We start from the raw sequence: 27,976 nt of genomic DNA, 5'->3' as shown, positions 1-27,976 counted from the left end.
CATAGTCATTGACTGGGCTCCCACTGTGGTAACTGCTCTAGCATAATGTTTTCTTTCTGCTGATCTCCAATGAGATTGTAAACTTGTAAGTAGGAAAAAAAAAGTGTCTTTCTAAGACTTTGTCTGCATGGAAAATTATTCCATGTAGATTGAAGTGCCTGATCATTGCCTCAAACTGAGCCATAATAATGAATAAGCAGGCAGCTTAACAGAGATGAAAACCTAGCACTGATTGACAAATAAAGGTGGAAATAGAGCTCGTGCGTGACTACAGCAGTGCAGGCACAACGTTTTTATTTAAGGAGTTCTTGAAAGGAGGCAGGGAGTCCAAAGTTACTTGTAGGTTGAGAGGAAAGGGCTGGTAACATTGGTGTTAAGAGATCTCCAATTTTCCAACAATCTTCTTTCCTCATCTTTACTGTGCCATTGTACACACATCCTCTCTCTGGCACAAATGTTCACAAATTAGTGCGAGGCTCCAGTGGAGGGAAGGGCACTCATCTGCTACACCACTGTCAGAGCTGCACTCAGCATTGTTTCCTCCTTTTTTTGCTATGGCATTGATTTTTGTTGTCACGTACATTCAAAGGGACACACATTCAGTAGTGTCCTTGAGCTACCATAGGCAGGTGGAGAGCATGTGAGGTGAAGCTGTTCCATGGCTGGACATGCTGAATTGTATCCTACTTGGCTTTCCTAAGACAGCCACAGCATTTTGGAAGATCCAGGTAAATAAGCATACCCACCATGGTCCGTATCAAGTTTCTGCCAATCTGTATTCCTTCCTTGGGAACAGACTGGAGGTAACAGCTAAAACAACTTATCATAGGACATTTAAAAAGGTCTTTCCTTAATGTCACAGCAGAACGTTCTGTAGAGCCACGTGTTGAAACAAACTGCAGGAAAGAGAGCTAGTGGCCTTTCTGGGAACTTGGTGTGCATCTCTTATTTTCCTTTGGATCAGACTGTGCCTGAGTTGGCTCTTTTTAAGGCAGCACTGGCTGTCTTGATTGACAAGAAGTGCTGCTTCTGTCAAGTTGAATAACCTTCAGTTTCCTTCACTTAGCTGGCTGTCTTGTCTCTTTCCCTTTGTGCCTGCCTTGGCTTTCATAAATTCAAGTGCTTGGAACCTTTTATAGATGCTTACATCTCACCACCTGGCTCAGCTCTAACTAGAAACCTTTTTTTCCTTCCCCATCTCATCTTCCTCTTTCTGTCTTTGCATCTAGAAGGTGGTTCAGATGCTCTTCACAGAATCATAGAATCGTATAGGTTGGAAAAGACCTTTAAGATCATCAGGTCCAACTGTAAACCTAACACTAGCAAGTCTACCACTACACCATGTCCCTAAGCACCTCATCCTAACATCTTTTAAATACCTCCAGGGATGGCGACTCAACCACTTCCCTGGGCAGCCTGTTCCAATGCTGGACAACCCTTTTGCTGAAGAAATTTTTCCTAATATCCAATCTAAACTTCCCCTGATGCAACTTGAGGCCATTTCCTCTTGTCCTATTACTAGTTACCTGGGAGAAGAGACCGACCCCCACCTCTCTACAACCTCCTTTCAGGTAGTTGTAGAGAGCGATAAGGTCTCCCCTCAGCCTCCTTTTCTCCAGGCTAAACAACCCCCGTTCCCTCAGCTGCTGCTCAGAAGACTTGTGCTCTAGACCCTTCACCAGCTTCGTTGCCCTTCTCTGGACACGCTCCAGCACCTCACTGTCTTTCTTGTACTGAGGGCCCCAAAACTGAACACACTATTCAAGGTGTGGCCTCACCAGTGCCGAGTACAGGGGGATGATCACTGCCCTAGTCTTGCTGGCCACACTATTTTTGATAAAAGCCAGGATGCCATTGGCTTTCTTGGCCACCTGGGCACAGTGCTGGCTCATATTCAGGCAGCTGTCAACCAATGCCCCCAGGTTCTTCTCTGCTGGGCGGCTTTCCAGCCACTCTTCCCCAAGCCTGTAGGTTGTTGCATGGGGTTGCTGTGGCCCAAGTGCAGGACCTTGCACTTGGCCTTGTTGAACCTCATACAATTGGCCTCGGCCCATGGATCCAGCCTGTCCAGGTCCCTCTGTAGAGCCTTCCTCCTCTCAAGCAGATCAACACTCCCGCACAACTTGGTTGTCGTCTGCAAACTTACTGAGGGTGCACTTGATCCCTTTGTCTAGATCATTGATAAAGATTTTAAACAGAACTGGCCCCAGCACAGAGCCCTGGGGGACACCATTTGTGACCGGCCATCAACTGGATTTAACTCCATTCACCACAACTCTTTGGGCCCGGCCATCCAGCCAGTTCTTTACCCAGTGAAGAGTACACTTGTCCAAGCCATGAGCAGACAGTTTCTCCAGGAGAACTCTGTGGGAAACAGTGTCAAAGGCTTTACTGAAGCCTAGGTAGACTTTCCTGTCCATTCAGGTTTGATGGAAGCTCTTTCCCTTCTATCCTGCATTTCCCCTGTAATAGAGTTAGTTAGAAATATCCTTTCACGTTGACTCTGTAAGACTCCTGCAAAAACCTGCTGTTACCCATCTGTCACCTACATCTCACACTAGGTGGGGTCTGTACTTCCACACTTCTGTTTCACCTCTACTCATGAAAGCTTGAAAAGAGTTTCCACGCATTCCTTCCCTTAATCAAGTGTGACAAGTTTTTTGAAATCTGAACTTCATGCACTTGGGTGAAGTCTTGCTTGGAGACTCATTGGTCCTGCTTTTGTGTGAATTTTCATAAATGTATTGAGGGTCCTCCACAAGACTTTCATTAAATGGCTCTGTATTTTTGTTTCCCTTTGTGTGTGCATTGAGAGGCTTGCTGATAATAATCTCTATTCCTTGATGCAATGACAGGGCTACTAATATTTTGTGAGAAAAAAAATATATGGGCCTTCCAGGATGTAGGATAGGATTGCTTCCTGTTTGCAGAGTTGGAGTGAGCAGGGAATAGGGATGTAACTGTAGTAAATTGCCAGTGAAAGAAACAATGGACGAGAGCGTAGGTGAAAAGTTCCTTCTGAACTTCAGCTACTGTTAAAGAAGTACAGCAATGGACCTCTTGCTAGGCTTTTCTTACTGCTGCTCTTCAGTGTGGAAAGGTCTAGTCTCTAGCTTGAGAATAGAAAATAAGATATGAAATGTTAGGAGCTGATCCTCCAGTTGATAAGCTGTGGATTTGTTGGATCAGCGAGAACTGGACATGTAGAAAAATTACTTGGAGAAGACTTTCTGCCTCCAGTGATGCCAGGGTGAGGGGAATATAATTCCTTCCCCTTAAAGAGTGTTCACTGCAGCAGTAGTTTGCAGCAGTATATTAGCCACTACTTGTTCTCTTCTTTGGTAGCAGAGGGTTGCGCAGAACGAGTAGAACATTTTGTCCCCATCTTCTGAGGCAAAGATGAAGTAACTGACTTGCTGTCTGAGGCCGTTACCTATCTCTCTCTGAAGAAGTAACCTCTGTCCCTGTTAGACTAGCTAATAGTGGGGCTGCTGGAGAAGAACAAGACATGCTCAAAAATTAGCAAGAGCTGGTGCTAAAGCGGGAGTGAATAGAGATGGCATCTGAGCCTTTTGAAGTACCCTTCCCAGTGGTGTACTGCAACTGATTTTATTAGCAAGTAGGAAGAGTGCTCTCTTCTTAATTGTTTTTTTTTTCTTTCCCCCCCTTATACTCTGCAAAGCATTGTTCTCAGGAGCAGTAAGATTGTGTGCTGCTGCTTTTCCTAGTAGCTTCATTCCCCTGCTTTGAAAAGTTTAGCACAAAGCGATTGTTCTTTAGAAATTTTAAATCACCCCTTTTTTAATCCTTGTCCCCCTGCTTCTCTGTCACAAATCCACTGTGGCCATAAAAGAATTGAGAATAATAATGCTTTGAGCCATGCTTAAGTTGAAATACTGCTGTCAGCTGTAATCTGTCATGCATTATATTCGATGCTGTTTGCTCCTAGACTTGCATTTTTTTCACTTTATATCTGGATGAAAAGACAGTTGTAGACACTCAGCAACAGCATAATAAAAGTCTTCCTTAGCAATATATTCTGTGAGAACTGGTGGTGTGTTAAATTCTTCAGCAGTTAGAAAAAGAAGGTAAATTTTTTGGTATAACACTGAAGAGTCATTCTGCGTTCACAGATTAATTCAGATAATGGTACCAGGTAAAATTTAGATCTTAATAATAAGGCTAGTCGAGCACTCTTTACCTTGGGAGTCATGGCATGTCTGTCATTAGAGGCCTTCGAACAGGTTAGGCAAACACCTGTCAGGATGACAAAGCTGTAGTTGATTCTGCTGAAGCAGGAGGTTAGTCTTGAATAGGCTTTCAAGGGTCCCATCTGTCCTTTTTCTACATCTGGGATAATTTTCTAATTTCCTTGTGACTGTTTCCTAAGTATTCTGCATGGTGTGCTGTACAAATTTCTTTCCGATGTGTTTCCCTTAGTGGTCATGGAGATTAAATCATTGAAGAATATGTAATAATTTTCTGTCACTTTCCGTTAGACCTTTCTGTACCCATCAGGTAAGCCAGGCAGAGTTCAATAACTGTGTATTGAAACTGAATAGCCACTCACTTTACAAAGTTACTTCAAAGATAGTAAAGCTGTTGGCTAAACCTCTTTATCACTTGGCTAGCACAGTTTTTCTCTGAAATCCTACTTAATCCAGAGCACGTATCTCTAAAATAAGTTGTCTGACCAGTATTTCTTCTCCTGCTCTGGTATTTGTAGCAGTGGAGCCTTTAAGGAAAGAATTAATTGCTATTTTGATGGGGAGAAAAAACAACTAAAAGCTTTTAGCAAATGTTCTAAGCTTGTTCTTTCTTTTTTGAATAAAAATAGTGTTGTAGCTGTGATAACAGCAAACCAGACTTGTGGGGAGAGGTAGTGTCTTTTCTTAGACGAGCTCATATAATTGATAAAAGTACATAAGCTTTTAAGCCTGATCTGAAGTAGAGCTTGCCCGCTGTAGTTTTCCAACGGCATTAGTTGATCTAATGAAATACATTATTTAAAAATAAACCTTATTTTCTTACAGGATTCTTTGGTAAATATTTTGCAAACCAGAAATTTCATATTCAGTGATCTTCCTATTTACTCCTATAGGATTTCTGTTCTATAACACTGCTCCACATGAACTAGAGTTCTGCTCTAAGTATTATTAATGGAAGGCATAGTATAGGGGAGACTAAATGAAGGTAAATAGGATTTACTCTCTTCTAATTTGGGCAGAACTGGGGTTTAGCTGTTTCTCTGTGAGACCACTAGACAGCTGAATCTACCCATTCTTGGGTTTTAGTGACTTTCTGGTCGACCTTGTGAATAACTAAAGGCTTAATTTTCCTGTCAGTTTGGCAAGAAGTAACATCTATTGGTTTAAGAACAAAGGTACAAAAATATTAATAACTTGTTTCAAAGGGTTTGAACTTTTTTTTCTTTCAGAAGTTAAATTCAGTTTCAGACTCATGTCCAGAGAGCTTCAAATAGTACTTCTCTAAAATGCATTCGTGGGGAGAATCTGTCCTGTTCCAGCAGTGTACATTTGTTCAAATAGGGCACTCTGAAGTGCCATCAGTTCTTGCCTATAGCAGCAGAATGCTTCCTAATGGAAATGGGTACTCAGAAAGGAAGACTGCTGGCTTTGGAAATACTGTTTAGAAAAGTTATTCTTCCGGATTTGGTATGCTAAATTTACCACAATAGCAAACCCCTTCTTTGAAGGAATCCTTGTTCTTTCCATAAATTTTCTTTACGGAAAATTCTGGGGGGGAGAAAACCCCCCAAAGCCCTATGTGTTTCCAGGCAACACGATAAATATTCTTCATAGAATAACCTTAAGTACTCTCAGAAGCTTGTCGTATTTGTGTGGCTGTGCTGTGTTTACACAAGCTGCCTAGGTGAGATCACTTGCTTTGCAGTGTGATTGGTACATGCCATGCTATTAGCAGCTCTGCTGCATGGAGATCTGGCTATTCATAAATGCCCAAATAACATCATGAGGTTACAGTGAGGGAGCCAAACTGCACTTTTTTAGATCATAATCCTCTAACTACGTGCACTGAAGCAGGGGACCTGTGACTAATACTCTTAAGGAGTTTCAGTGAGGCAGCTGCCTGAGTGCATTCAGATGCAAGGTGGTCTTTCAGTTTTTCACGTTCACTTCATCTTTTGTAGCCCTTACAGAATGGCAGCCCAGTCCTTTTTGTTGTCATATAAACAGGTAAGGGCACATATAAACAGGGAGACCCAGCTCTCTTATCTATGATGACTTTGCAGCCCAAACAGAAATAAGTACCAATAAACCCTCCTTCTTTCAGCAGTAGGAACTGCATAAAAGAGTGATGAGCTTTAAGGAGGGATTGGTTTTGCTACGTTTATTTCCATCTCCTTGATGTGGATTCCCTGGGTATGTCCTCCAGAGTAAGGACTGGACTATGAACACGTTGCTGCAAAATGAATAGTCATGAATGTGATTTGAATTACAATATCAGTCTTACTCTGAAGGATATAAAACCATACTTGCAAAATGCAAGGAGTAATACTCATGAATACAGAGAGTATACAGTAACCAGATGACAACTGTATGATGAAATCTCTTGAAGCAGGCATTCGTCAAACAATATTTGTACTAGGGCTTTAGCTTCCTCACCTACATGAAGGTACAGGAGAGTGAGAAGATTGCTGCTATCATGGTAGTTTCATGCTCTAGCAAACCATTGGAAATGGGGTTGTGCTGACTTATAGTAAAACTGCATTTAAAAGATTAACTTTGCAGCCATAAGAGTTAGGAAAGTATACCTCCTACAGAATTTGTGTTTTGTGTGGTTTACACAAATACAGCAAGTAAGCTGATTAGCTATTTGAATCTCCCTAGGGCTATTGTATATTGATGTTCTTCATTTCCGCCCTAAATTTGCATGGAGGCAATGTACTCCCAAATATCTGTGGCTTGTTTGTTTGTTTCTTAAATGTAACACCACTTCCCAGTGGAATAGCTGTCCCCTTCTGCAAGTAATATTCTGGTTGTTTATGTAATGGTTTGTGCGATCCCTTGGAAAAAGCATGGGCTGATAAACATCACAGGTAAGTAATCAGAATATGTTTACAACATATTTTGTGGTGCTGTGTTGGACACACCTGAACTAGCTCCAACAGGCTGGTACAGTGCAGTGAAGGACTGCGCCAAGAGATAACCTCAGGTCCCAGAAGCCATCCGGCTTTGCTGCCTAGCACTGCGCTACTGTTAGAGCCCTGTGCTGAAATGGCAATACTGCTTCCAGAGCTGGCTTGTTGAGCAGTTCTCTGTGGTGCTGGGTGTCATGGCTAAATAGTCCTTGTTCAAATCAATGGCCCAGATTCTTACAGAGCTTTTTCATAAAGCTCTTATTGTGTCCTGGATGAAACCAAAGGAAGCAAATCAAATGTTAGGCTATGTTACAGGCTGGGGAAACCAAGACAAGATGTGGTATTGTACATTTTCACCTTGAATGCTCTTTAGCTTTGGCTGTCTTACAAAAGGCACATCAGAAATAGGCAACTTAGGTTACCAGAATAGGCTGGATTTTGGATGAGATGAGAAGATGAGAAAGGATAGGGGAGGGATTAATGAATGAAAAGACCTCGTTGTGTGTTCCTGTCTGTCTTCTTATTCTAAGAAATGATACGTAAATTAAAAGCCATAATAACTTTTGTGTAAAGCAGAATGTTACAGGATACTTTGGAGGCAAGAGGAAAAAAAGTTTAAAGCTGAGTTCTCATCTCCCACCCACTCCTTTTCCTCCCAGAAATCCCCACTTGCCTCCTCAATGTCCATACTTACACTGCTTGTATTGAAGGTGTACAGTTATAAAAGTCTAACAGAGAATAGCAAGATCATCAGTTGCATAAAGGAGGGAAAACACCTAACCATTATAGCATGCCTGGACAGACTTGCAATTTATGTCTCTCTTTCGTATCTGCTAGTTGTACCTGGTGGGGATGGTAAATGATGATTCTTAGTATACAGCTTTAAAAGGGCGGGGGGGAGTGGGGGAACAATATAGCTCAAAGCACTGTACAAGCATTAAATAGCCCTAACACAGAGCCCACCTCACCAGCTATGCATAAGGCAGTCTGTTTTATCCCTACTATGTGCCAGAAGACTGAAACAGAGATAAGGTTAAACAGTATGTACAGAATTCAAGAGCACAGTTTCTTTTTGCTTTCTTATCTGAACAGACTTTTCAATTTACTTTTAATCCTTCTTACACAGGCTGTTTAAATCCCATCAACGCTGTTTATAAATGGAAATTTTTTTAATAACTCAGCCCTTACCCAAGCAGACAGTTTTGAAATTGCTGCTGAATGCTGCTGTATTCATTAAATCTCTTAGTGTTGCCAGCTGTCCACTATTTCTTGCCTACTGAAAGGCTTTGAGTCCGTCTTTACTTTGGCACTTAACACAATTTAACAAAAACAGTTAACAGGTACTCCTACATCTTTTGTCACTGGCCTGTAGTGTTAATTGCAAAGTCGATGATAGTTCGAGGTCTCTGAAAATCTGTGTGATAATTAGATGCTCTTTGTAACTGTGATTTATTGTATTTATTCTGAAGAGGAGAAATAAAGGCAGGCATCTGGATTTTCTTTCTCAGATGCTATAGATTTAATAATATGTAAGGTTGTCTCTAAATAATGCTGCTGATTTTAGAACGAAATTGTAATAAAATCCATAGAGTTACACTGAAGGCTAGTTTTTGTATGTAACTGTTGCTGTATGAACTGCTGGCGTAACCAGCTGGAATTGTCCCAAGCTTGGGTGAGTGTTTGTCCAAAGAGAGAAAACAAATACAGTAGCTGCAGTGGAAGGAATAGATAGGCTACCATTTTATTTTCACATCGAATTTGTGTGTTTCTGTTTGCTAGCAGCTCTGCTTAATAATAAAACTAGAAAGTTCAATTCTAAGAATTGAATTCATATGCAGAGGTTATATAGTGAAGCTGTCAGGCCATTAGGAAGGATTTAGTTGCAGTTTGGTCACGGACTCAGGTAAACACATGTTTTCTGTGAAGTGCCTGCCCTATCTTAAACTTTCACTGTTTGAAACTTCAGTGAAGTTGAATCATATACCAAACCTCACCCCCCCAAAAGCTGCTTTTAGTCTGAGAGATGTGGTTTCCACTCACTGCTGATGTACTACACAGCAATTTATGAAGCTGCTGTCCTGAGTGAGTCCCTATACTAAGGAGGGCTATCCCTAAGCCAGACAAGTAGAGAGATGCTTTTCCCTAGGAGTCCTTGGCCCCAGGTGCTCTTTCTTACTCTCCCCACCTAAGCTTCTGGTTTGCCATCCTTCATTTCCAGAAACTGCCTTTTCTGGCTTTGCACTCTCCCCTGTCCTTAATAACCAGTGGATCCATCTGTCAGGCACTGGGGAGGACTTCTACTTTTACATGTATATGATGTACAGGGAGAGTTTTCCACCTCTACCTTCTGAGGTAGAAGGAAGTTGTGGTGTGATACTAGCTGAAACTCAGCCTGCATTTAGTGAACTTGTGCAAGTTTCGAGTTCATAATAACAAGCTCAAACCCAGATAAATTCTGCCAGACTTTGTGTTTCCTGGGGCAGTTCAGACATTTTCAGTCTGCGAGTGGCTTTGATAATGAGCCATCAGCAAAGTAATAACCTGCTCTTGCAGAGCTAGAGGTCTTTTGGAAATAGCAGCAACGTGTAGCATAGCAGAAATCAGACTCTTGCGTACCTTGAAAGAAAATCTTTGCAGGTGAAGGTTTAGAGGAGAACTGGGGGCTTGCTTTGCTTGCAGGGTGTTGTCCTGAAGCTTTAGTACATCACTGTAACCCCTTTTACAGTTCTATTTCTCATATCAGAAGAGCTGAGCTGTCCTAGTTTGGGAAGCAATGTGGGCAAGAGAGAATGAAAACAATAAAACAGTAGAAAAATGTTATCCTGATTTCTGCCTGCATGACCTGGTTTTGTATTTGTATGACCAAGTGACCAGTATGTAGCACATAGTGGCACGTGTCTGCTTACTGGAACCAGCATATGCTCTGAAGGGAGAACATCCTCTGTTCTGCACATGGCATACTAAGTAATCACTGCTGCTTATAGTAGTAGTGTCTGGAGTCAGGCAAGCAGGTGTACAATTCAGTTAAGTACAGCCCAGCCAGGGTAACAGTAAGCAATTCAAGACAGGGTAGTAAGAAAAGATAAATCAGATTTGTTCTACAGTAATTTCTGATTCTTCGAAGTTAAGTAGAGAAGTAATGGTGGAAAATGGACCCAGGCTGAGAAGAGGGAAGTCAGCTTGTGACTGAACTGTAATCAGCGTGCACCAATCTGAATCTTAAAGCCCAACTGTTCTGTAGATTCTCATCTCTTTTAGGTACCTTCTTCAGTAACTGGCTTTTATGCTCTGAATTTTGTGACTGTATTTGCTGAAGGGGCTTCCTGCCAGGGAAAAACTTGGTGTACAAGGGATACACACATAGGTCGATACCATCTAAATGTAAAGAGTTCTCGTATTGAGATTTGATTCATATTTAAGCAGATTTCTGTTCCATAGAATGTGTCATGAACCCAGGGTCTTGCTTTCAGTGTGCACTCTTCTGAGTCTTCTATTTGCGTTTGGCTGTACTGGTCAGTTTGCAAAAATACTGGGCAAAGGAAAAAGTTGGAAAATAATTTCACAGTAGGGAACAGATGTGCTGATTCTTAGAAGTGTCACTTAAAAGTTAATTGAAAACCTTGGAAGCATTCTTTCCGGGTCTTTCCCCACCCGCTTTTCACATAACTGCAACACTGCTTTATTAAGTTTTCAAGTTGGTTTAAGGGCACCTAAGATGGGATCGTCTGCTTGATGTAAACTGTTGTTTGTAAGCAGCAAGACATGGAGATTAAGTGCCCTTCCACCACAGGAACCGTATGCTTTCCGGGGTAATGTACACAATCCACTTCTGTAATGTTCAAGGTTGTTACCAGACTAAAAATTTGTGCTGTTTCTCCGGGCAGTTCGCTTAAATCTTTAAATCTAATTTGTTGACTCTAGTTCCCTTCATGTTCCTTTCACAATGTACTGTTAGTTACAAACTTTCTGAGCAGCTGGCCGTTCCCTTTGCCCCCTGAGACAGCTGGGAACATGGGCTAAAGGTTGTAGATGGTCTGATCAGGAAGTTCACATTACTGTCAAATGCAGTTGCGTAGCTTCTCCAACAGTTGGTGGAAGTTTTGTGTGAGCAGAGGAGGAAAACATATTTACGGAGAGACTTCTATAAAACATATGGGAAAAATGGATGCAGCTGTATTCCTTCAAATCTGATGGTGACCAAAATAGCAGGATAAATGCCATTAACATTTAGTTGATACTTTGCTAGTTGACAGAGAAAACATGAAATAAATTTGCTTTTAGAAGTTTTATTTACTGTTTGAAAACCATAATGTAAAGTGGTGTTGCTCTATTCTGTCAACAAACTGTTCATAAAAAAAACCCAGTTATCATTATATTCTTGTGTTTTATAAAAAAAATTTTAACCATGCATAGCTCAGTTAAGAATTTAGTAGCATACTCAAATGCAAAATTCAATTACTTTAAAACAGGCAATTTCCATCAAGAGAGTTTGTTCTAAAAAGGAGTGGAAAAGGCATTTACTTGCCAAGTTCAGACTTATGTTTCTACTGCAGCTCTTTATGATATCCCTGACTTTTAAATAGGCTGCAGTCCTTCCCATGCTCTAGGTGCTTGGGATTGAGCATGTTTTCAGCTACTGTTGACTGAGAATTATTAGCCAGTAACTCTCAACATGAAGCTGATTGCTTTAAGACTGGCTTGGACATCTCTGTATCCAATGTTCCTTCGTGTTGTACTTTTAGAAAAAAGTTTTGCACAGTACCTTGTTTGTGGTTGTTCTCTCTTTTTTAATAGACACATAAATGTCAACAAGCTGGCACGCAAGGCAGCATAGCAGGGTTGTAGGATAACTGCAGCCAGTACCTTTCTGTCATTCTTGTATCCAGATGCCTTCTTAACTTACCCTCTCTCTTGGAGAGTATTCTTGTGATTCCTCTATACTCAGCCCTGGATTTGCGCCATCTATCCCATACACGCTGGTTGCTTATTACCAGGCAGGCCTGTCAGTGCTGGAGGATGTAGTGTCCCTCTCTTGGGAAACCTGTGGCCGGTAAGGCTTTCTTAAAACAAAGGGTCGTTTGTCGATATGTAGAGCAACAATTCAGAGACAAGAGTACTGAGCCAAAAATCTAAATGTATGTTTTGTTGTATGTGAACATCTGTCTTGTTATGAGGCAGAGCAGGCAGTTGTGTTGGTTTTTTTCATCGGCGAGTACCCATACAGAGAGTTAGTCTGGTTTTAGGACCCCATAAATAGGGCTGTCATCACCCACACACATTCCTGTCCCTTCCACCCCTGCCCTCCCCTCCGCTCCTGGAACATTGCAGAGACAAGGGGAAAAAGGAATTTGGTCATTTGGGGCTTGTGGTAGTTGGTTACATAGTCTCTGTAAAATGACTGCTGCGTGCATACACCCGAGTGTCTGATGTGTCTGGGGCACATTCAGACCTATTATACATGCGATACTTGGATGGTCACAGGCAAGTTCCCAGTGAGATAGATGTGTTGTGTATGCACTGCAGTTACTTCTCATGTTTTTTCTGTTTTCAAAATTTGTTGATTTAACATCATGTAAGCTGGCCACCAGGGCTGTGCCCAGATTCCCATCCAGAAATGTGGGGCCCCTATCCAGTGATTTCTTTTATTGAGTCTCTCCCTGCGAACCAGCTCCTCAGCTTGCCCCTAGCTACTTTCTTCTTCCCTCTGCCCCTTGGAGCAGCTATGTTTAAGAAAGGTTCAGAGCCGTTAGGAGAATTTGTCCAATTGCTGTATCATGTGAAACAGGGCAAAGTCCTCCACTCCTAACATATTTGCTGTACAAGTTTATATGGGGGTTATCTTTCTTTCCTGTTCAGGTCAGCTTAGGCGTGGTCAGACGGTGAATTTTGATTGCTTGTACAAGACCATTTCCTTCAGCCAGGGCAATGTGCTGCCAGAAACAACCTGAAGTCTCAAGTGGCCCTAGTATAAAACATTCCCTCCCAGCAATGTGTTGACTGTATTTCAACAAAAGAATTAATGCAGGACAGCTATTAAGAAAGTGCCTGCCTGCGTGTGTAATGCTGCATTAATCTTCTATAGCCCTGGGAATTAATTTACTGTAGAAAATGTGGCCCTTGCACATGAAAGAAAGAATATAGATGATATTGCAATATTAATTCAGGGACACAGGGTTTATTTATTTATTCTTACAGAGCAGAGAGTCAGTCTCTTGGAAACAACAAAAGGGGCCCAGGGACCCCTCTCATTTGCCTCAGCTGAACCTCCCTTTCTGGATCCTTGATAGTGCAAACTCTAAACTTCACCTGCTGGCTGTGGACATGCAAACACCTTGCCTTAGCAAAATTACTTCCACCAGGCTTAAGTTTAAATCTAGACGGATGATCCTCAGGAGTCCTCTCCCTTTCCCTAGCCCAATGCCTGAATTCTGCCCTGCCAGTCTTCACTGGTTCAAATCCTAATGCAGATCCTGGATCTGGTTTCTTTGTGAGCCCCAGGTCTAAGCTCACCAAAATGATTTCTCCTGGACTCATCCCACTCTTGTTTGTTTTAGCCATCGTGCCGTGATCCTTGACAACTCCAGACCTACGCCTTGCCAAGTAATTCCTTATTTGCTACAGCTCTAGGAGTTGGTCTCTGGCCCTTGTTGGCTACAATCCAAACTTGGTTTAGCCTCAGCCCTACCAGCTTCGGAAGAGTGTGATGATACATGTAAATTTTTCAAGTCACGTTTCACATTAAGTTATAAATAATTTGTTACTCTTATGAAATTTATCTTTACATTTACAAAAATAATAGAATTAATTATTTTTGTGGTAGTCTCTCTCAGGAGGAGGACTTCTCAGGAAGATGACAAATACACCCTGATAAAGAGAAATCATCCTCTCTGTTGTTGTCAGTAATATAGGCATGTCAGCAAATGAACCAGAGTTTTTTTGCTAGTAGTTTAGTTTACAGGCTTCAGTGATGATTGTTGCATCTTCATTGGTAGTGAAAATGTGGTCCAGTTCTGCCCAAGTTTTCATTTGCTGCGTTGTTTTGCTGACTTGGAATCCCTGCTGAGCAGTTAGAAGGCAGTTGTCATGCTGGTGAGAAACAGAGGGACAGGTATAGATTTGTAGCTTTACTGACAAAATGAGGTGTTTGGATGCTTATAGCTTCATATACAGTAAAACAGATTTATAAGCTCAAATGTAAACTGTAAACACCAAAACCCTTATTTAAGGACATTATCTCTATTTTAATACTGTCTTAGTAAAATTTGTGTGTGTTTAGTATGGTACGTGTGCATTTTTATTTATTTACTTGTACTTTGTTTATTTACTTTACATTTGAAAACTGCTATAAATCAAGCTTTAATGCTAGCTTGATTGGAAAATACTGATTCTGCTATGGAAATCTGAGACCATTGTGTCTTTTGCAGCATGTCTGCTATGTGTATTTTGTGTGTGGTTTCAGCACGTTTGAATCTGAGAGTGCACATATAGTGCTGGCCTTTCCCAGGACTTTTGAAGTATCACATGTTTAAAATGCTGTATAGTAAGTAGTCAGGGTGGTCCAACAATGGTAGGTGGTCTTTCTTCTCACAATAGCAAGTGGTTGATTTAAAATTACGATTGTTAACAAACAGTGGATTTAAGGCTAAGTTCCAATATTGCGGTTAACTTTTTTAAAAAAACAAAGACACTGAACAGTATTTGAACAGAAAGTGCCAGAATTGCTTTCAAGCCTGTTTTGACTTAGTTCCCCTAGCAAATACGCATTTGAGAAGGTAAGTGGGGCAAGGTATTAACAGTTCCACTGTTTGGACGTCATTGTTGCAGATAGTAGCATTGCAAAGCCCAGAAAAGTTTGTGGTTTTATTGAGATCCCAAGCAGCTCAGTTGCAGAAATCTCCCTGCATTTCTACAGTTATCCTGCATGGACCCAGAGCCTCTGTGGCCTGTGGAAAAGCACCAAGGTGGCAGTGGGGATAGGGAGGGTAAGGAGATGGTCCTGCAGGCAGCTTGGTGGCAGGCTACTTTGTCCCAGGCACCTTGAGGGAGCTCTCCAAGCTCCAGAGAAATCCAGGATTTAGGAGGATGCAGAAGTTGTGCTGTGTTAAACAGGGGCATGTGTACGATGTCCCTGAAGCATGTGTTGGTAGTGGCATTGCAGCTTGCTGCGTCCACTCTGGGGCTCATCAGAGCAGGCGTTGGCTGTCGCTGTCACTGGTCACAGGGTAGGGGTGGCCCCTGATGGGCCGAGGGGCTTCTGCTCCCTCCTGTACCCCCTGGGTGGGTGTCAGTGTCCTTTTAACTTAGAGTAAGAGAAAGAAATGGCATATTAATGCAAGCGTCAAAATAGTAAAACCCACGGTAGGAAATGGTCTTGATTGCTGAGTAGGAGGCAGACCAGACCTTTTAGGATTTGTATCAGCAGGAAAGCAGTGCTTTTTCCAGTTCTTCTGTTTTAGAAAGCAAAACCCAATAAACTGATTTGGGTCAAACTGTCTTAGCCACGTCATCTTCTCAAACAGGGAAGAATGAAGAATACAGTGCTGTCTGAATTTAAACAAAACACCAATAATAACTGCCAAAAATGGCAAGAAATACATGATTCATCTGGGGTTTGTTTTTTTTTCATTATTCTCCTCAAGCAGATTTCTTAATGGGTTTGTCTTTGAGTATAAAAGTAAAAGAAACAGATTTGATATGAAAATGGCAGATCTAGTATTATCTCTTTAACTTAAAACAATCAGGTGTTGAACAGTACCTAGAGGATGATCTGTTTTCTTAACTGGTATCATTAAATCACTGATGTGGGTTACTCTTCTAGGATGATGTTAGTTACTTCTGTACTTAACTTTTTGCCAAGGTAATGTTCTAAAGGAATTGATAAATCCTATAATATTATTGTACTTGGCTCTATATATTAAACAAATATGGAGAGAGAGATTCAGTCTCGAGGAACTTGCAACCTTACCATCAAGATAGGTCATTACAGAAAATGCAAGGGGAATACAGCTTTATAAGTATTTGGATTTTTTTCCTAATAAACTTTGATGGGTTTCCAAAACTCACAAACTCAGATAAATAACATATATTATTTGGGTCACAGCTAGATTGTGAAAACTGAAAATAAAAGAACTGATTTTTCTTTTTTTTTTTTTCCCTGTCTGCTGCTCTGAGGCATACTGAGCATGTGCCTGAAAGTGGCAAGTGTAAGAAAAAAGCCACAAAACAGTTCCCCAAACTTCAGTTACTGATATAAGAGTTCCTGAATCTCTAGCGGTACTTCCCATATTCATTTAGTACTATTTCACTTGATTTTATCTCATTGTAACAATCAAGCTATAGAAAAATAGCTGAGAGTCTTCGTGAAGTACATTAAATGACATGACGTGTTTTTGTTGCATTCCATTCTTCTTACTTGTCTTTTCATGAGGAAAACGTTGAATTTATTTAAAAAAAAAAAAAAGAAAATCACTTAGGTTTTGGCTGTAGTGTGAATATATGGGAGATTAAGGGTTGACTTGAAGAAGTCTAACAAAGCATTTTATAAATTGCTAGTTTGTTCCTTGGTGAAGGCTCTGCAGAAATAAGCTTTTTGTTTGTTGTACCTGCAAAATCAAGTCAGGCATGAACCTGAGGTCAGAGTTTCAAGCAATTTTCTAGAAATACACCTGAGCCCCTAAGGGTAAAGCTTCTGGTGAGGAGAAGAGCTTCTGGGTTGCATGTCTGTATGTACCAGAGTTATGAAAGTTGGTTTTAGTTGCAACTTCTTCACAGGACATTTCCTGCATACTCACTGCAATGTCGTAGCAATGCAGCTCGGGGTCACTTGGTGTCATGGTCTCACCCAGTTCCAGTAAGCCAGGTGTAACACTCCAGTACTCCTAAAGGCGTTTTTCCCCCATGTGCTTGCCATTGTGTCTGATTTCTGTCAGAAGCTAATAATGAGATGCATTTCATTGCTTTTTCCTCTCTTTTCATATAAAGACTATTTCTGAGGTCAAATGCAGTTTAAAAAGCTCAGAAGCCTTAAACTCACACAGAGATGATTCAGCTGGCCTTCCCTTGCTTTGAAGGCACACATTTGCATTGTGTAAAAGGTTTTGTTTGCAGTGGATTGCCCAGAGTGATAAGGCAACCTCCATCTGTGTAGGACAGACCTTCCAACAGCATCTTTACAGGACAGTTGTGGAGCACCGCCAGATAGCATTCCAGGTAGCATAGCAAGTAAGGTACTGCATTGTCTCATTGCTCTTAACTGAATCAATTATGAGGACTAGGAATTGCAAGAAGTTCCCAAGGGTGAATTTTCACTCAACTGAGAAAGGATATTCATCCCTTTTCAGTATTCATCTTGAGGAGAGAGGGCCTGAGAAAAAGATAGTAAAATGGATCCCAGCTCCAAGGAGCTGTGCAAAATGTCTCAGGCATTGGTGTGACCCAGCAGTTTGCTAACTGAAGGGAAGAAGGGAGACCTCTTTAGGCCAAACCAGTTCTAGACAGCTATGAGCTATGTTAAATTTTATTTTTCTTGATTGAACTCCAAATACACTCTCTTGTTAAGGTTAAACTAGTTTTTTTAACCTTAATGTTTATTTAGTACTGAGAGAGACTAGAGAGTGGCTGGCAGCCTGCAGATGTTCCATTCCCCAGGGAGCGGCAATCTGCAGATGGACAACCGATCCCCTCCCCATACACCCTCTAGCCACCAAAAGATCAGAAGTTACCTGTGAGTTACCAAGGTCAGTTTTGAAACTAGTTAACATGGACTTTCATTCTGGGAGAGCTGGGTCTGGGGGGAGTTGTTAACCAGAGTATTCTCGCTTAATGCATGAGCCTAGAGCCACCTCAGGACAGTATGAGAAGAACCCACTTCTCTAATGCTGGATATTCACAGCAAGCCAGACAAACAACTTCTATGGTTCAGCTGCTGTTTAACAGCCTAGAAGGAGCTGTGTACCCTCATAAAAAGGGGGGAAGAATAATCTGGTAAGACACTCTTTCAATCTACTAAGCTTCAGATATGCATCTTTAATCTACCTATTTGTAGTAGTCTTAGAAACCATAAGTCTGTTTTTGTGTCCTTGGCAACGCATGAATAATCTCAAGATCTCAACTTCTTACAGCTCCCTAAATTAAACTTTGTACTTCTGCTACCTAATAACTGCAGAAGGGAATGTTAAATTTGGACAACCTTTGGGGAGAGAAAAAACAAAACAACTTGTGGTTGAGAGGTGGGGGTGAGCCGTAGAAGTCTTAAAGGCAGAAACTACCGGAAGAATGACTGTTTTGGGGGAATAAGAGTCCTCAGTGATGAACCAAATAGTTCAGGGAACAGATAAAGCCACTGGAGTCCTTGGAGCTTTGTGAGTTAAAGACAGTCAACTGTGAGCACAGCTCAGGTGTAACAACCAAGTCTCACAGCCTCTTGCAGCTCTGAGAGAAAAGATGCTGGGTCTTTCTGTGGGGATACAGTGAGCTAGGAATGACCTGATTTGTAATTACTCACAAAACCCCTTGATTACTTGCAAGGCCCATTAAAGCTGAAGACGTGGCCATTAAGAAAGCAGCATGTAAGAAACAGCTAGAAATAGCAAAATAGCATTTCAAGGATGGATAAGGTTCGAAGAACAGACAATAAATATAATCTCTGAATATTGCAAAATGTTCAGTCTTAGCCAGCCTCGCAATCCTGAAGACTACAAAAGGAAAGCCTCTATATATTGGTCTAACCTTATTTCCTGATGTGGCCAATTGTCAGCCCTCCATTCTCCCAAACAACTTGTTTTTGTTATTGTTATAAGGGTATCAGGTGCAATGCCATTCCTAAGGGCTGATCCTTTTTGACACATACAGGAAGAATTTAGATTGTACAAAGAATACAGTTTCTCCTCCTCCCTAGAATTATGTACTAATTCTAATAATAGAGTGACTTTTTTGAAGACTGACAAATCAGATTGTTAAGGTTAAATCAAGAAGAATGCTTTGAAATACTGACCATTTTTTCTTGACTCGCATGCTGGGATGATATTCTTCTATTTAATTTAAATTCTTTCATCAGTGTAATGAATGGTTCAATTGCTGTGCCTCCCATGTTGTTATCGTGATAAAGATTTTTGCTATTTTAGAAATAACAAATGTATAATAAAGGGATAGAAGAGATTAGGAGATACATTTGAAATTTGTTATGAAAAGGGTAGTGGCTGTGGACAGCGAGGAATGAGAGGAATCCACAGGGAAATGTTCAGAGCACTGGTGTGGGGCTGCTTAGTCATTGCTGAAACACCTGGTGACTTCATTAAGGCGCCAGATTAGGTGGAGCTGCTTGAGCTGTTCTGGTTGAAGGGATTCTTGCCCCCATGCTTTTATTGCTGTTTCTTCCCTAGGAGTTACGTCCCGAGATCTGGTCATTGTTAGTAATGCCTAACCTCTAGCAGTCAAAATGAGATAAAACAATTAAAAACAAAATAATCACACGCATGCCCCCAATCCAAAATAGTTCTCCAATTGCTTGCTTTGGCTGTATGCAGTACTGAGCGCTGTTCGCAGCAGCTGGGTGGGCAGGTCTTAGGAGACAGACGTGTCCCCCCGGGGGGGCAGTGACACCCAGGTTAGTGCAGTAACCTCTTCAGCTGGTGTAGCTGCAGATGGGAGACACCATGCATCTGCGGCCGTTAGCCGTCTCAGGGGGTTCAAAGACACTGGGACATGAATGCTGGTATTTACATCCATTCTGCTAAGCTTGCTACATCTTGCCAAAGCTGGCACTACCTTACAAAACCACAAGAGAGGGAATTCTAGTCCTAAGAACTAATAGAAATCAGGTAGCTCAGAGCCCCAAAGAATTATCTGTTTTTACTTGTAAATGTTCCTGGGAAAGAATCGTCTGATCGTCCTCCGAGATATTAATTTGATGTCCAGGGCATTGCAGTAACAGGCATTTCGAGTGCTTCTGCTTGGATAGCTTTTCTATGGAAAGAATTTAAGATCTTGGTTTGCCAGTTCTTTGGAGTCATCTGTTTGTGCTGAACTTGACTCAAAAAAGTCACCCTATTGGACTGAAATGGAACTATTCCAAGTTACAGCGGCTAAGTGCAGACATATGTGTTTGCAGGATCAGGCTTTTCACATTGTAACTGGTTGGTCGTCTTTTAGCTGCACCGGGACATTTCTTTAACTGTAGCAGTAAGGAAAAATTGCATTTCTGATGACTTAACCTAGAGAGCACAGATGTTAAATGCCATCCTTTTGTGCAAGAAGCTTTTATGTAAGTGCTTGCTATGAAAGAGTATGTTTCCTTGCTTTAGGTGGTGTTTGCATGAGGTGACTTCATGTGTATCTATCATACAGGCTTTCTGGGTGAAAGGAAACTTGATATCTATGAATATTTTCCTGTTAAACATTTGTTGTTGTTTTTTCCCTTATAAGCATTTCACTCAATCTCTGTTTACTTGCATCGATACATGGTCAAACATACTGTTGTGTTTCCCCAGGGGAACACTCAAGTTATGCAAACTGTACCATAGATCTGTCCCCGTGTCCTGTGGCTGCACTGGGTTCTGCACTCATTAGTACTCAAACGAGCTTTGTGCTCGTGTCAAACCATATTCCCTCATGAAATTGCTCATGTAGCTTGTCTTACTAGCCCCCAAATGGAAATAATTTCAGTCTACAGTTGCATACTGATTTATAGATAAGCATGGCTCAGTTTTGTGTGTTCTTCGATTTGGAGGAGTTGCACTTTGGAAATACTTGTGTGAGGGCTGGGGTGGAGAAAGCGCTTGCAGCAGACTGGGGTGATGAGATTCTGCTAAGGCAGACATATACCTGGGGCCTGAGCAGAGCTTGTGTACTCAGGCCATATGGGAGAGCTTTTAAGACCATTATTATTTGTTTGCTACGGCTGTGCAACTTCCTCTTCCCCTTTGTACATGCTTTTTCTGACATGCCTTCATCTGTCCTGATACAGAAAGCGAAGAACGTGGTATAATTTCCTACCTTCTGCTGTTGAGTTAGTTGTTTAATGAGAGAGAATTTCCCTTGGACGATGTCAGAGAAAAATCTGTATCTGCCAAGGTTCTTTGTATAGGAACAAATGTTAACATAAACAGGCTTCCTCACAAATATCCAGGCAGGGCAATCGACCACAGTGGGGGAAAAACGCTTCAGGGAACTGAGGGAGTGCTGCCTCCCCCCCACCCCCTTCCAAGGGTGTTCACAAATTAATTGAAGGGGATGACCTTTCATCTGACATCCAGGAAGAGTTCTTATGGTGAGGCATCTTCTTGCATTTCAGCTTTCAAGTAATTGCTCTCTTTTTCAACAGTTTTTCTGAGCACAAGCCAGTTCTTTGCCTGTGTTGCAAGAGGAGCCCATTCCTTCTCTTTTGTTATGTTTTGGCCTGAAGTAAGGAAGTAGCCAGTGGGAATTAAACAGTGGTCTTCATTAGTTTATTTTATTAGCTCACAAAATGCAGCCTTCCTTGCCAGTATTGCATTCTTCTTCTTTTTCCATGCTTCTGTTAGCATTTTATAAAGTGCAAGTAGGTACGAAGCACACTTCATTTCTTCTGGAGAAACTTACCTGCTTAAAGGGAAGGCCCCAAGTAAGGAGCTGTGGTACCTGGGCATCTCTAGGTAATTTAATCTTATGACTGCTGCTAAGCCTTCAGAAGTAGTGTATCCCTTGGCTCTCCAGAGTTAATTGTATAGCCCAGAGAGGTGGTGGTATTTGGAAAGTGGAGAGGAAAGGAAGCCTTTAAAAGCTTTAGGATTAGAAATGTGCAGAACTGCTGCCTTGAGTCATGTTGCCTCATTCCCCTGACAACACTGCCCTCAGTGTTTTCTGCATTTCGCTGCAAGATTTGTACACCCATAACAGGAACAGACTGTGAACAATTTTCAGTGTTCGGTTTTACATTTAACAGAAGTGTAAAGTTCAGTGTCACGGAATTTCCCTGCTTGGTTGTTAGATAGCTTCGTAGGAGTCAAAACTGAGCAGACTGAATCGTAGGCAGAAGCCTTCCTCCCCCAAAATGAGTATGTTCAGGGGTTCAGAGCTGTCCTGGCCTCCTCCCATCAAAACCTCAATAGAAGTTCTCCTCCTGGGGTCTGTCATATTTTATTTTAATTCAAAATATTTGAAGGAAAATGATATGACAGAATTTAGCTTTATAAATCTTAGATTGCTGTGGAAGACAAAAAAAAAAAAAAATCACGTGGGCCAGCTCAGGGACTTGTTTCTTTTGAAATAATTGATGCCATAAAATCCCAAACCAAAAGAGGTGGGAGGTGTAAGGCATCTGGCAGAGTTTACGGCCCTGGGGGGTCGACAAGAGAAGTACAGCCTGCTGCAAACAAAGGCTGAGTGTTTTGCTGATGTGATTGCAAAACATATGTTTGCCCAGGACTGTTATGATCTTGGGAATAGGCAGGAGGCCAAATTTCTGCAGCAGCACACTTAGTCACACAAATATCTGCAAAATGTTAACCTCCTGCGATTTCTCAGTTTAAAAGCCGTAATTACTTTGTTGCTTAAAGAGAAGGTAGAAACTCTTGCATAAGGAACAGGGGAGAGGAAAAAAAAGTGTTGTCCAAAGAGCTTCTCCGTGCCGGGGAGGAGAGGGGAGCAGGGGAGACGGGCGCTCCGGGGGAGAGGGGCCCTTGCGCCTCAGCCGTGCTCTCCAGGCGGCCCGGGGGCAGCACGGAGGGAGCGGGGCGGGGTGGACTGGGGGGCCCTGGGGCTCTGCGGGGGCACTCGCCCCCGGGCTGGGCGGCTCCGGGCCGGGGCTTCCCCCCTCTTCTCCCCCTGTCCGGGGCATCTGTTGGCATTCCCGGGGGCTGGCAGGCACCGGCCGGGGCGAGCAGCCGCGGGGCCGCGGCGAGCAGCTATCCCCCGGCCGCCGCGCCGCTCCGCCCCGCCCCGCCCCGGCCGCCGCTCCGCCCGCGGGGAGGGAGGGAGGGAGGCCGGGCCGCGGGGAGGGCCCTCCCCGGCGGCGCTGGGCGGTGCGGCAGAGCCGCGGCGGGGGCTGCCAGGGGAGCGCGTCCAGCCCCAGCCCCGCAGCGCCGGCATGAGGGTGGCGAGGCCGGGCCCGCAGCAGCAGGTACCCCGCGGGCGGCGAGGGGCTGGGGCCGCGGGAGGCGTCCCCACCGTCTGGCCCCCGCAGGGCTCAGCTTCCCAAGGGGCGGCGGTCTCGCTCCCCGAGAGAAGTCCCTGCTGCGAGGTGGGGCAGGGGCCGGGGCAGCCCCCCTGCAGCGAGCGAGTCCCGGCTCAGCGCCGGGGCCGGGGAGGCAGGAGCAGTGCTTCCTTGCGGGCTCCTCGCTCGACCCGTAAAGACGTCGTTCAGAGCTACTGGAGGGTAACTTTCGGGGATTTGCAGGTCCTTCCTAGCTCCCTTCTGCGGGATATCCAGGTACTGCCTACGGTGACAATGCAGGTGCTGACGTTAGCCTCCCCATTGCCACCTGGTCCCAGAAGGTCTGTGTACCACTTGTGTGTGTGGCGGTAGGGTGTCTCTGCTCGGTTTTTAGGCTTATCCAAGTAGTTTTTGCTCTGAGTTGCCCGGTATTTATTTCGTGGTTGCGCAGACTTGGATTATTCTTTTGAAACAGTGAGGCTGGTCTTGTGTTTCTGATAGAGAAGAGCTTGCTGTAATTGTAAACAAATGCAAGTCAATAGCATTATTTTGGACAGGAATTACAGTGCTGCTTTGGATCTTTTGTAAGTTTCTTAGTGTCACCAAGCTAAGATTTTTCTTCTAAAGGAACTTTTTAAATCCTCAAACTGCTGCAGGTAGCCACAAAAACTATTTTGTATCTTTCTGGTTTGTACAGATCTAGTACCTCTTGGTTCAAATTGCTTTGCTTTGACATAATCCAGCAGTACAGTCTACATAATGCAAAGGGTAACTGTCACGTTTAAACTTGTTTCCTTCTGTGTCACTGATTTATTAGTATTTAAACAGTGTTTACAGCATGGAAATTGTAGACTTTCCTTCCAAATCCTTTGCCCTTTAATACTTTTTGTTTTGTTGTACACATTACAGAACTGGCATATAGAAAAGCTAGGCACTAATCATTGAAATTCAGCCTCTTGGTTTTGGTGAGCTCATATCAAAAGTAAATTGGGTTGTGGTCTCTAGGCAGTTGTGTCACAAAACCACTTCAGGAAGAGCTATTGCTGCTGAGGAAGAATAGGTAGCACTTAGGTGCCTTGAGACTGCTCCAGTTGGACCCGCTCTTACTGCTCCATCCTAGAAGATGACCAAAGAAGTGGCCTTAGAGCTTGAGACAGAGGGGTCTGGGCTTTGCTTTTATTCCTGCTGTTGTGAACAGCGTGCGTGACCTTGGGCACACACTCGCTTGCATTGATTTCTGTCTTGAATCAAGTCACATAAGCTAGCTGGGGATGTTTTTAAAATCTGGTATTTCAAGGGACTTTGAGACATTCAGAGAAAATACACTTACTGACATTAAAATAAAGTAATTTAAGCATTTAAATTCACATAAGAATAATCTATTCTCTGTGAAATAGAAACAGTTCAATGTTTGCTGTGCTCTAATTCCAGTGAAGAGTGGTAGGTCTGTGAAACAAAGTGCTTTGTAGCAGAGGGGCAATACTTGTTCTCAGTTCTGTACATCCATGCAAGTGCAGACATGTCTAGCACTTCAGTTGAATGACAGTCTGAGATACCCAGAAAATGTAACCAGTGCAAAAATTTAGAGTACCTGAGCATTTTTGGGATCATTTTTCTGTCCTTTTGAAGTGAATCATGGTTTCTTTGAGAAAGCCACAGCAATTGCAGCTACTTCTGGATTAGGTAAATGAATAAAATAGGAGAAGCTGCCAGTTCTGCTTAGCCCCACATTTAGAAAGGGGGTAGGATTTGTGGGTGGGGTGGTTTTCTTGTGTGTTTGTAGGAAAGGAATAATATTTAATCACTACTCTCTGTTTCTTAATCCCTTCATTTCCAAAAGCTACCCATCTGATAAGGAAACTACAGTAGCTACTGCATTTAGCAGAACTGAAAATATGGCTTTTAAGCTAGGTATGTATCAGCTTGGTGACAAATAACTTGTCCTGTGAGGCCAGTTGTGCCAGTCATTGTCATTAAGATCCTAAACAAGGAAACTCCAAATTTGTAGCCTGGCAGTGTCACCACCAGTGAGGTTTTGCTGTCGGTGACCTTTAAAGGGGAAGTAGGAACCAGACACAGCAACTGAAGCAGCAGCAGCAGCACAAGGCCTCTCAGACTGGTAAGTGCCAAAGTCTCCCTTGGAAATGCAGTGTGAGCTTCTTGGACACTTAGATGCTTTGGGGCATTTTATCCTAATAGCATATAAAGCCCTAAATGGGTATTTTTAATGTCAGTTTCAAATGCATACCGTAGTATACTAAGCTGAATTTTCAGCACTGGCACATTGCGGGGGTTAATTCTACTAGGAGACTGTGTTAAAGAGTTTTTAACCCATAGCTCATTGTGCCTTTCTTAACCCTAAGCTTGGGTAGGAATGTGCTTAAATTATGTGAAATGATCACTGGTTGTCTAGGAAAATGTTACCTCCAAAAAAGGTCACCTCAAACTCATTTCCCTTTTCTGGTTCCTTCCTTTAGATTGTTTTATATTGCATTACAGTGTGTGATTTTCATATAATTTTGTTTGAATCTAGCAGTATTTATTGCTTAATCAGGACACAGATGATTCAGATGAAGTGGTTAATCCAAATGTGGTTTAGTGAAGTAAATCGGTAATTACATTTTCACTTTGCCTGTGGCTTGTCTATGATAAAATATTCTTTTTGCCATTTAAAGGAGGCTTAAGTAAGTATGTAAATAAGTCTCTCTGGGAGATATAACATTTGATATTGGTACCAACTGTACTTGAGGGGAGCATAATGACTCACTGTGCTAACACCAGGCTGAAGATTGTGGTTAGCTAGTGTCTGATAGCTAGTGCTCAGCTCATGAATCCCGAATGACTGAAAATTAACAATTTGGTAAAAGTCCCCGTACTCATCTGACAAAACTATAATTGAGTTTTGGGAGAGGTTTTGTGATAAGAGGCAGAGCTCTAGCTGCCAGGAACTGGTAGTGGGGGAGGAACAGGGATCTGAAAAAGCATTGTAGGCTCCCTATGAAGCAAGAGCTGTAGCTGAGGTTAGGTGGCTGTTCCTGTTCTAGGGGCCCTGGGTCTCGGCTTGTAACTTAACTCTGCTTCAGTATTTCTAGGTGGAATTTCTCATATTGGGTGTCTGTTTAGAAGATACTTTTTGTCTTCTTCACTTATATTTTAAAAAGGTTCAGAACCAAAGCAGATGATGTTCTATTACTAGCAGAGGTAATGCGTGTTTTACTTTAAGTATTTAAAAACCTCTTCTAAGCATTTGCAGTTCAATTTTCCATCTCAAGCTTTTACTTAAATTTGATAGGAATGCTGTTCTTGTCAAGATGCTTTAAAAAGTTACCTAAAAGTGGGCTTGATTGACAGAGTCTTAAGATACAGAAAAGCTGTAAGTAGAGTGAGTTTATACGTGTTTGCAGTTTTAGAGTGGTGCTCTCTGAGCATATATGTGCATGCAGTAGAGATTTTTGGTCTGGTTGTCATTGTGGAGTTGGATGTACTAAGTGGGCCAGACCGGTAACTGGGAAGTATATAATTAAGTTTGCAGACTTGTCTCATTAACTCTTCTGTCTCAGCTCTGAAGAGCTGTTTCTTGGTGTAAATTTGCATAAAACATATTTCTTGGCTGAGAAGTCTCTGAAAAGGCACACAGTCTGATGGTTAGGGCATTAGCCCATGACTTGAGAGATCTCAACTCAAGCTACCAGTCTTCTGTAGAAGCCTGTGTTAGACATGTAGCTTTTTTGTTTCTCAGGGTTTTTTTCTAAATGGGAGATAATACACTTGCCCTACCTCACAGGAATGCTGCATGAATTAAATACATGAGATGAGATGCTCAGATATGGCAGTGATGAGGGACATGTAGATTCAGAAATGGTAGGTATCTGGTGAACATAGTTCCCATGGAACTAATAATAGTGGCCGTACAGAAATACAAATTACATATACATAAGGGGAAAGTGATTTTCTGTGATTTCTGAGGTTGTCTCTGCCAGCATAGTGATACAGCATTTATATGGCTAAAGTCTTGCTTCTCTGTCAAGGTACATCTGGAAGGTGAGCAGTGGAGTGGATTGCCACCTGGCAAGGCCCACCTCCCTCCATTAGCTGTGAGCTTCTGGGTGTTGAAGGTGAAATCTGTTCCACCCTTGGTGCTCAGCTTTGCAGCCATCTGAGTTTTATGTTCTGGCTTTGAAGATGGAGTGCCTCTGATGCATTATTATTATGTATTATTTGCACCTAAAGCCTCAGTTGTGGTTGGCTTTCTGCTGAGCTTGGCGCTGTATTCAGCTGCAGAGTTTCTAGACTGAATGGAAGTGGTGTGGCAAGGTTAACAAACAAGAGGAAAGAAGCCGGGAGAAGCTTGATGCAGAAAACACGGCACTAAGGTCACTTTGGTGTGCAACTTGGTGGCCTGGAATCACATGAAAGTTACTTATACTTTTGTAATAACCAAAATAAATATCGGTTGCTTGCAGCTGCTACTCATCCTAGCCCTGGCTGCTTTGCCAAGTGCTTCTCGGTGCTCCAGGTGAGGTGCTTCTTTAAGAGGAAGGTGCAGGAGAGAGATGTGGTGGTGTGGCTGGTCAGGATGCAGATCTTGCCTTTGAGAGGGAAAGCTGGAGAGCGGTGCTCCTTGAGTTCAGTGTATTTGGAAGATGGAGGCTGAGTGAAGGGCATCATGGAGCATAGAAATATGTTCAAAACTAAGGGAAGATACTCCAGGACTGTTATGAGAATTA

At 42.5% G+C, this 27,976-nt stretch overlaps 1 protein-coding gene across 4 annotated transcripts in view; it reads left to right on the top strand.

The window, feature by feature from the left end:
* SESN1 (sestrin 1) overlaps positions 1-27,976 on the top strand; it is an 86,662-nt gene that overhangs the window by 45,828 nt on the left and 12,858 nt on the right. The window contains exons 1-2 of one of the 4 annotated variants that reach the window (XM_072855629.1): positions 25,143-25,160; positions 25,258-25,368. The exons of 1 other annotated variant lie outside the window; for it this stretch is intronic. Coding sequence is in view for 2 of the 3 variants with exons in the window: in XM_072855626.1 (XP_072711727.1) it covers positions 23,184-23,525 (342 nt within the window). In the remaining variant the exon portion in view is untranslated. Of the gene's footprint in view, positions 1-23,107; positions 23,526-25,142; positions 25,161-25,257; positions 25,369-27,976 lie in introns of those variants that run through there. 2 more of the 4 variants (XM_072855628.1, XM_072855626.1) reach the window with 2 other exon arrangements.

This window comes from Ciconia boyciana, chromosome 3 (genome assembly GCF_034638445.1).
Source record: "Ciconia boyciana chromosome 3, ASM3463844v1, whole genome shotgun sequence".
NCBI classification, from domain to species: domain Eukaryota; kingdom Metazoa; phylum Chordata; class Aves; order Ciconiiformes; family Ciconiidae; genus Ciconia; species Ciconia boyciana.
This window is presented reverse-complemented; position numbering and strand designations above follow the sequence as displayed.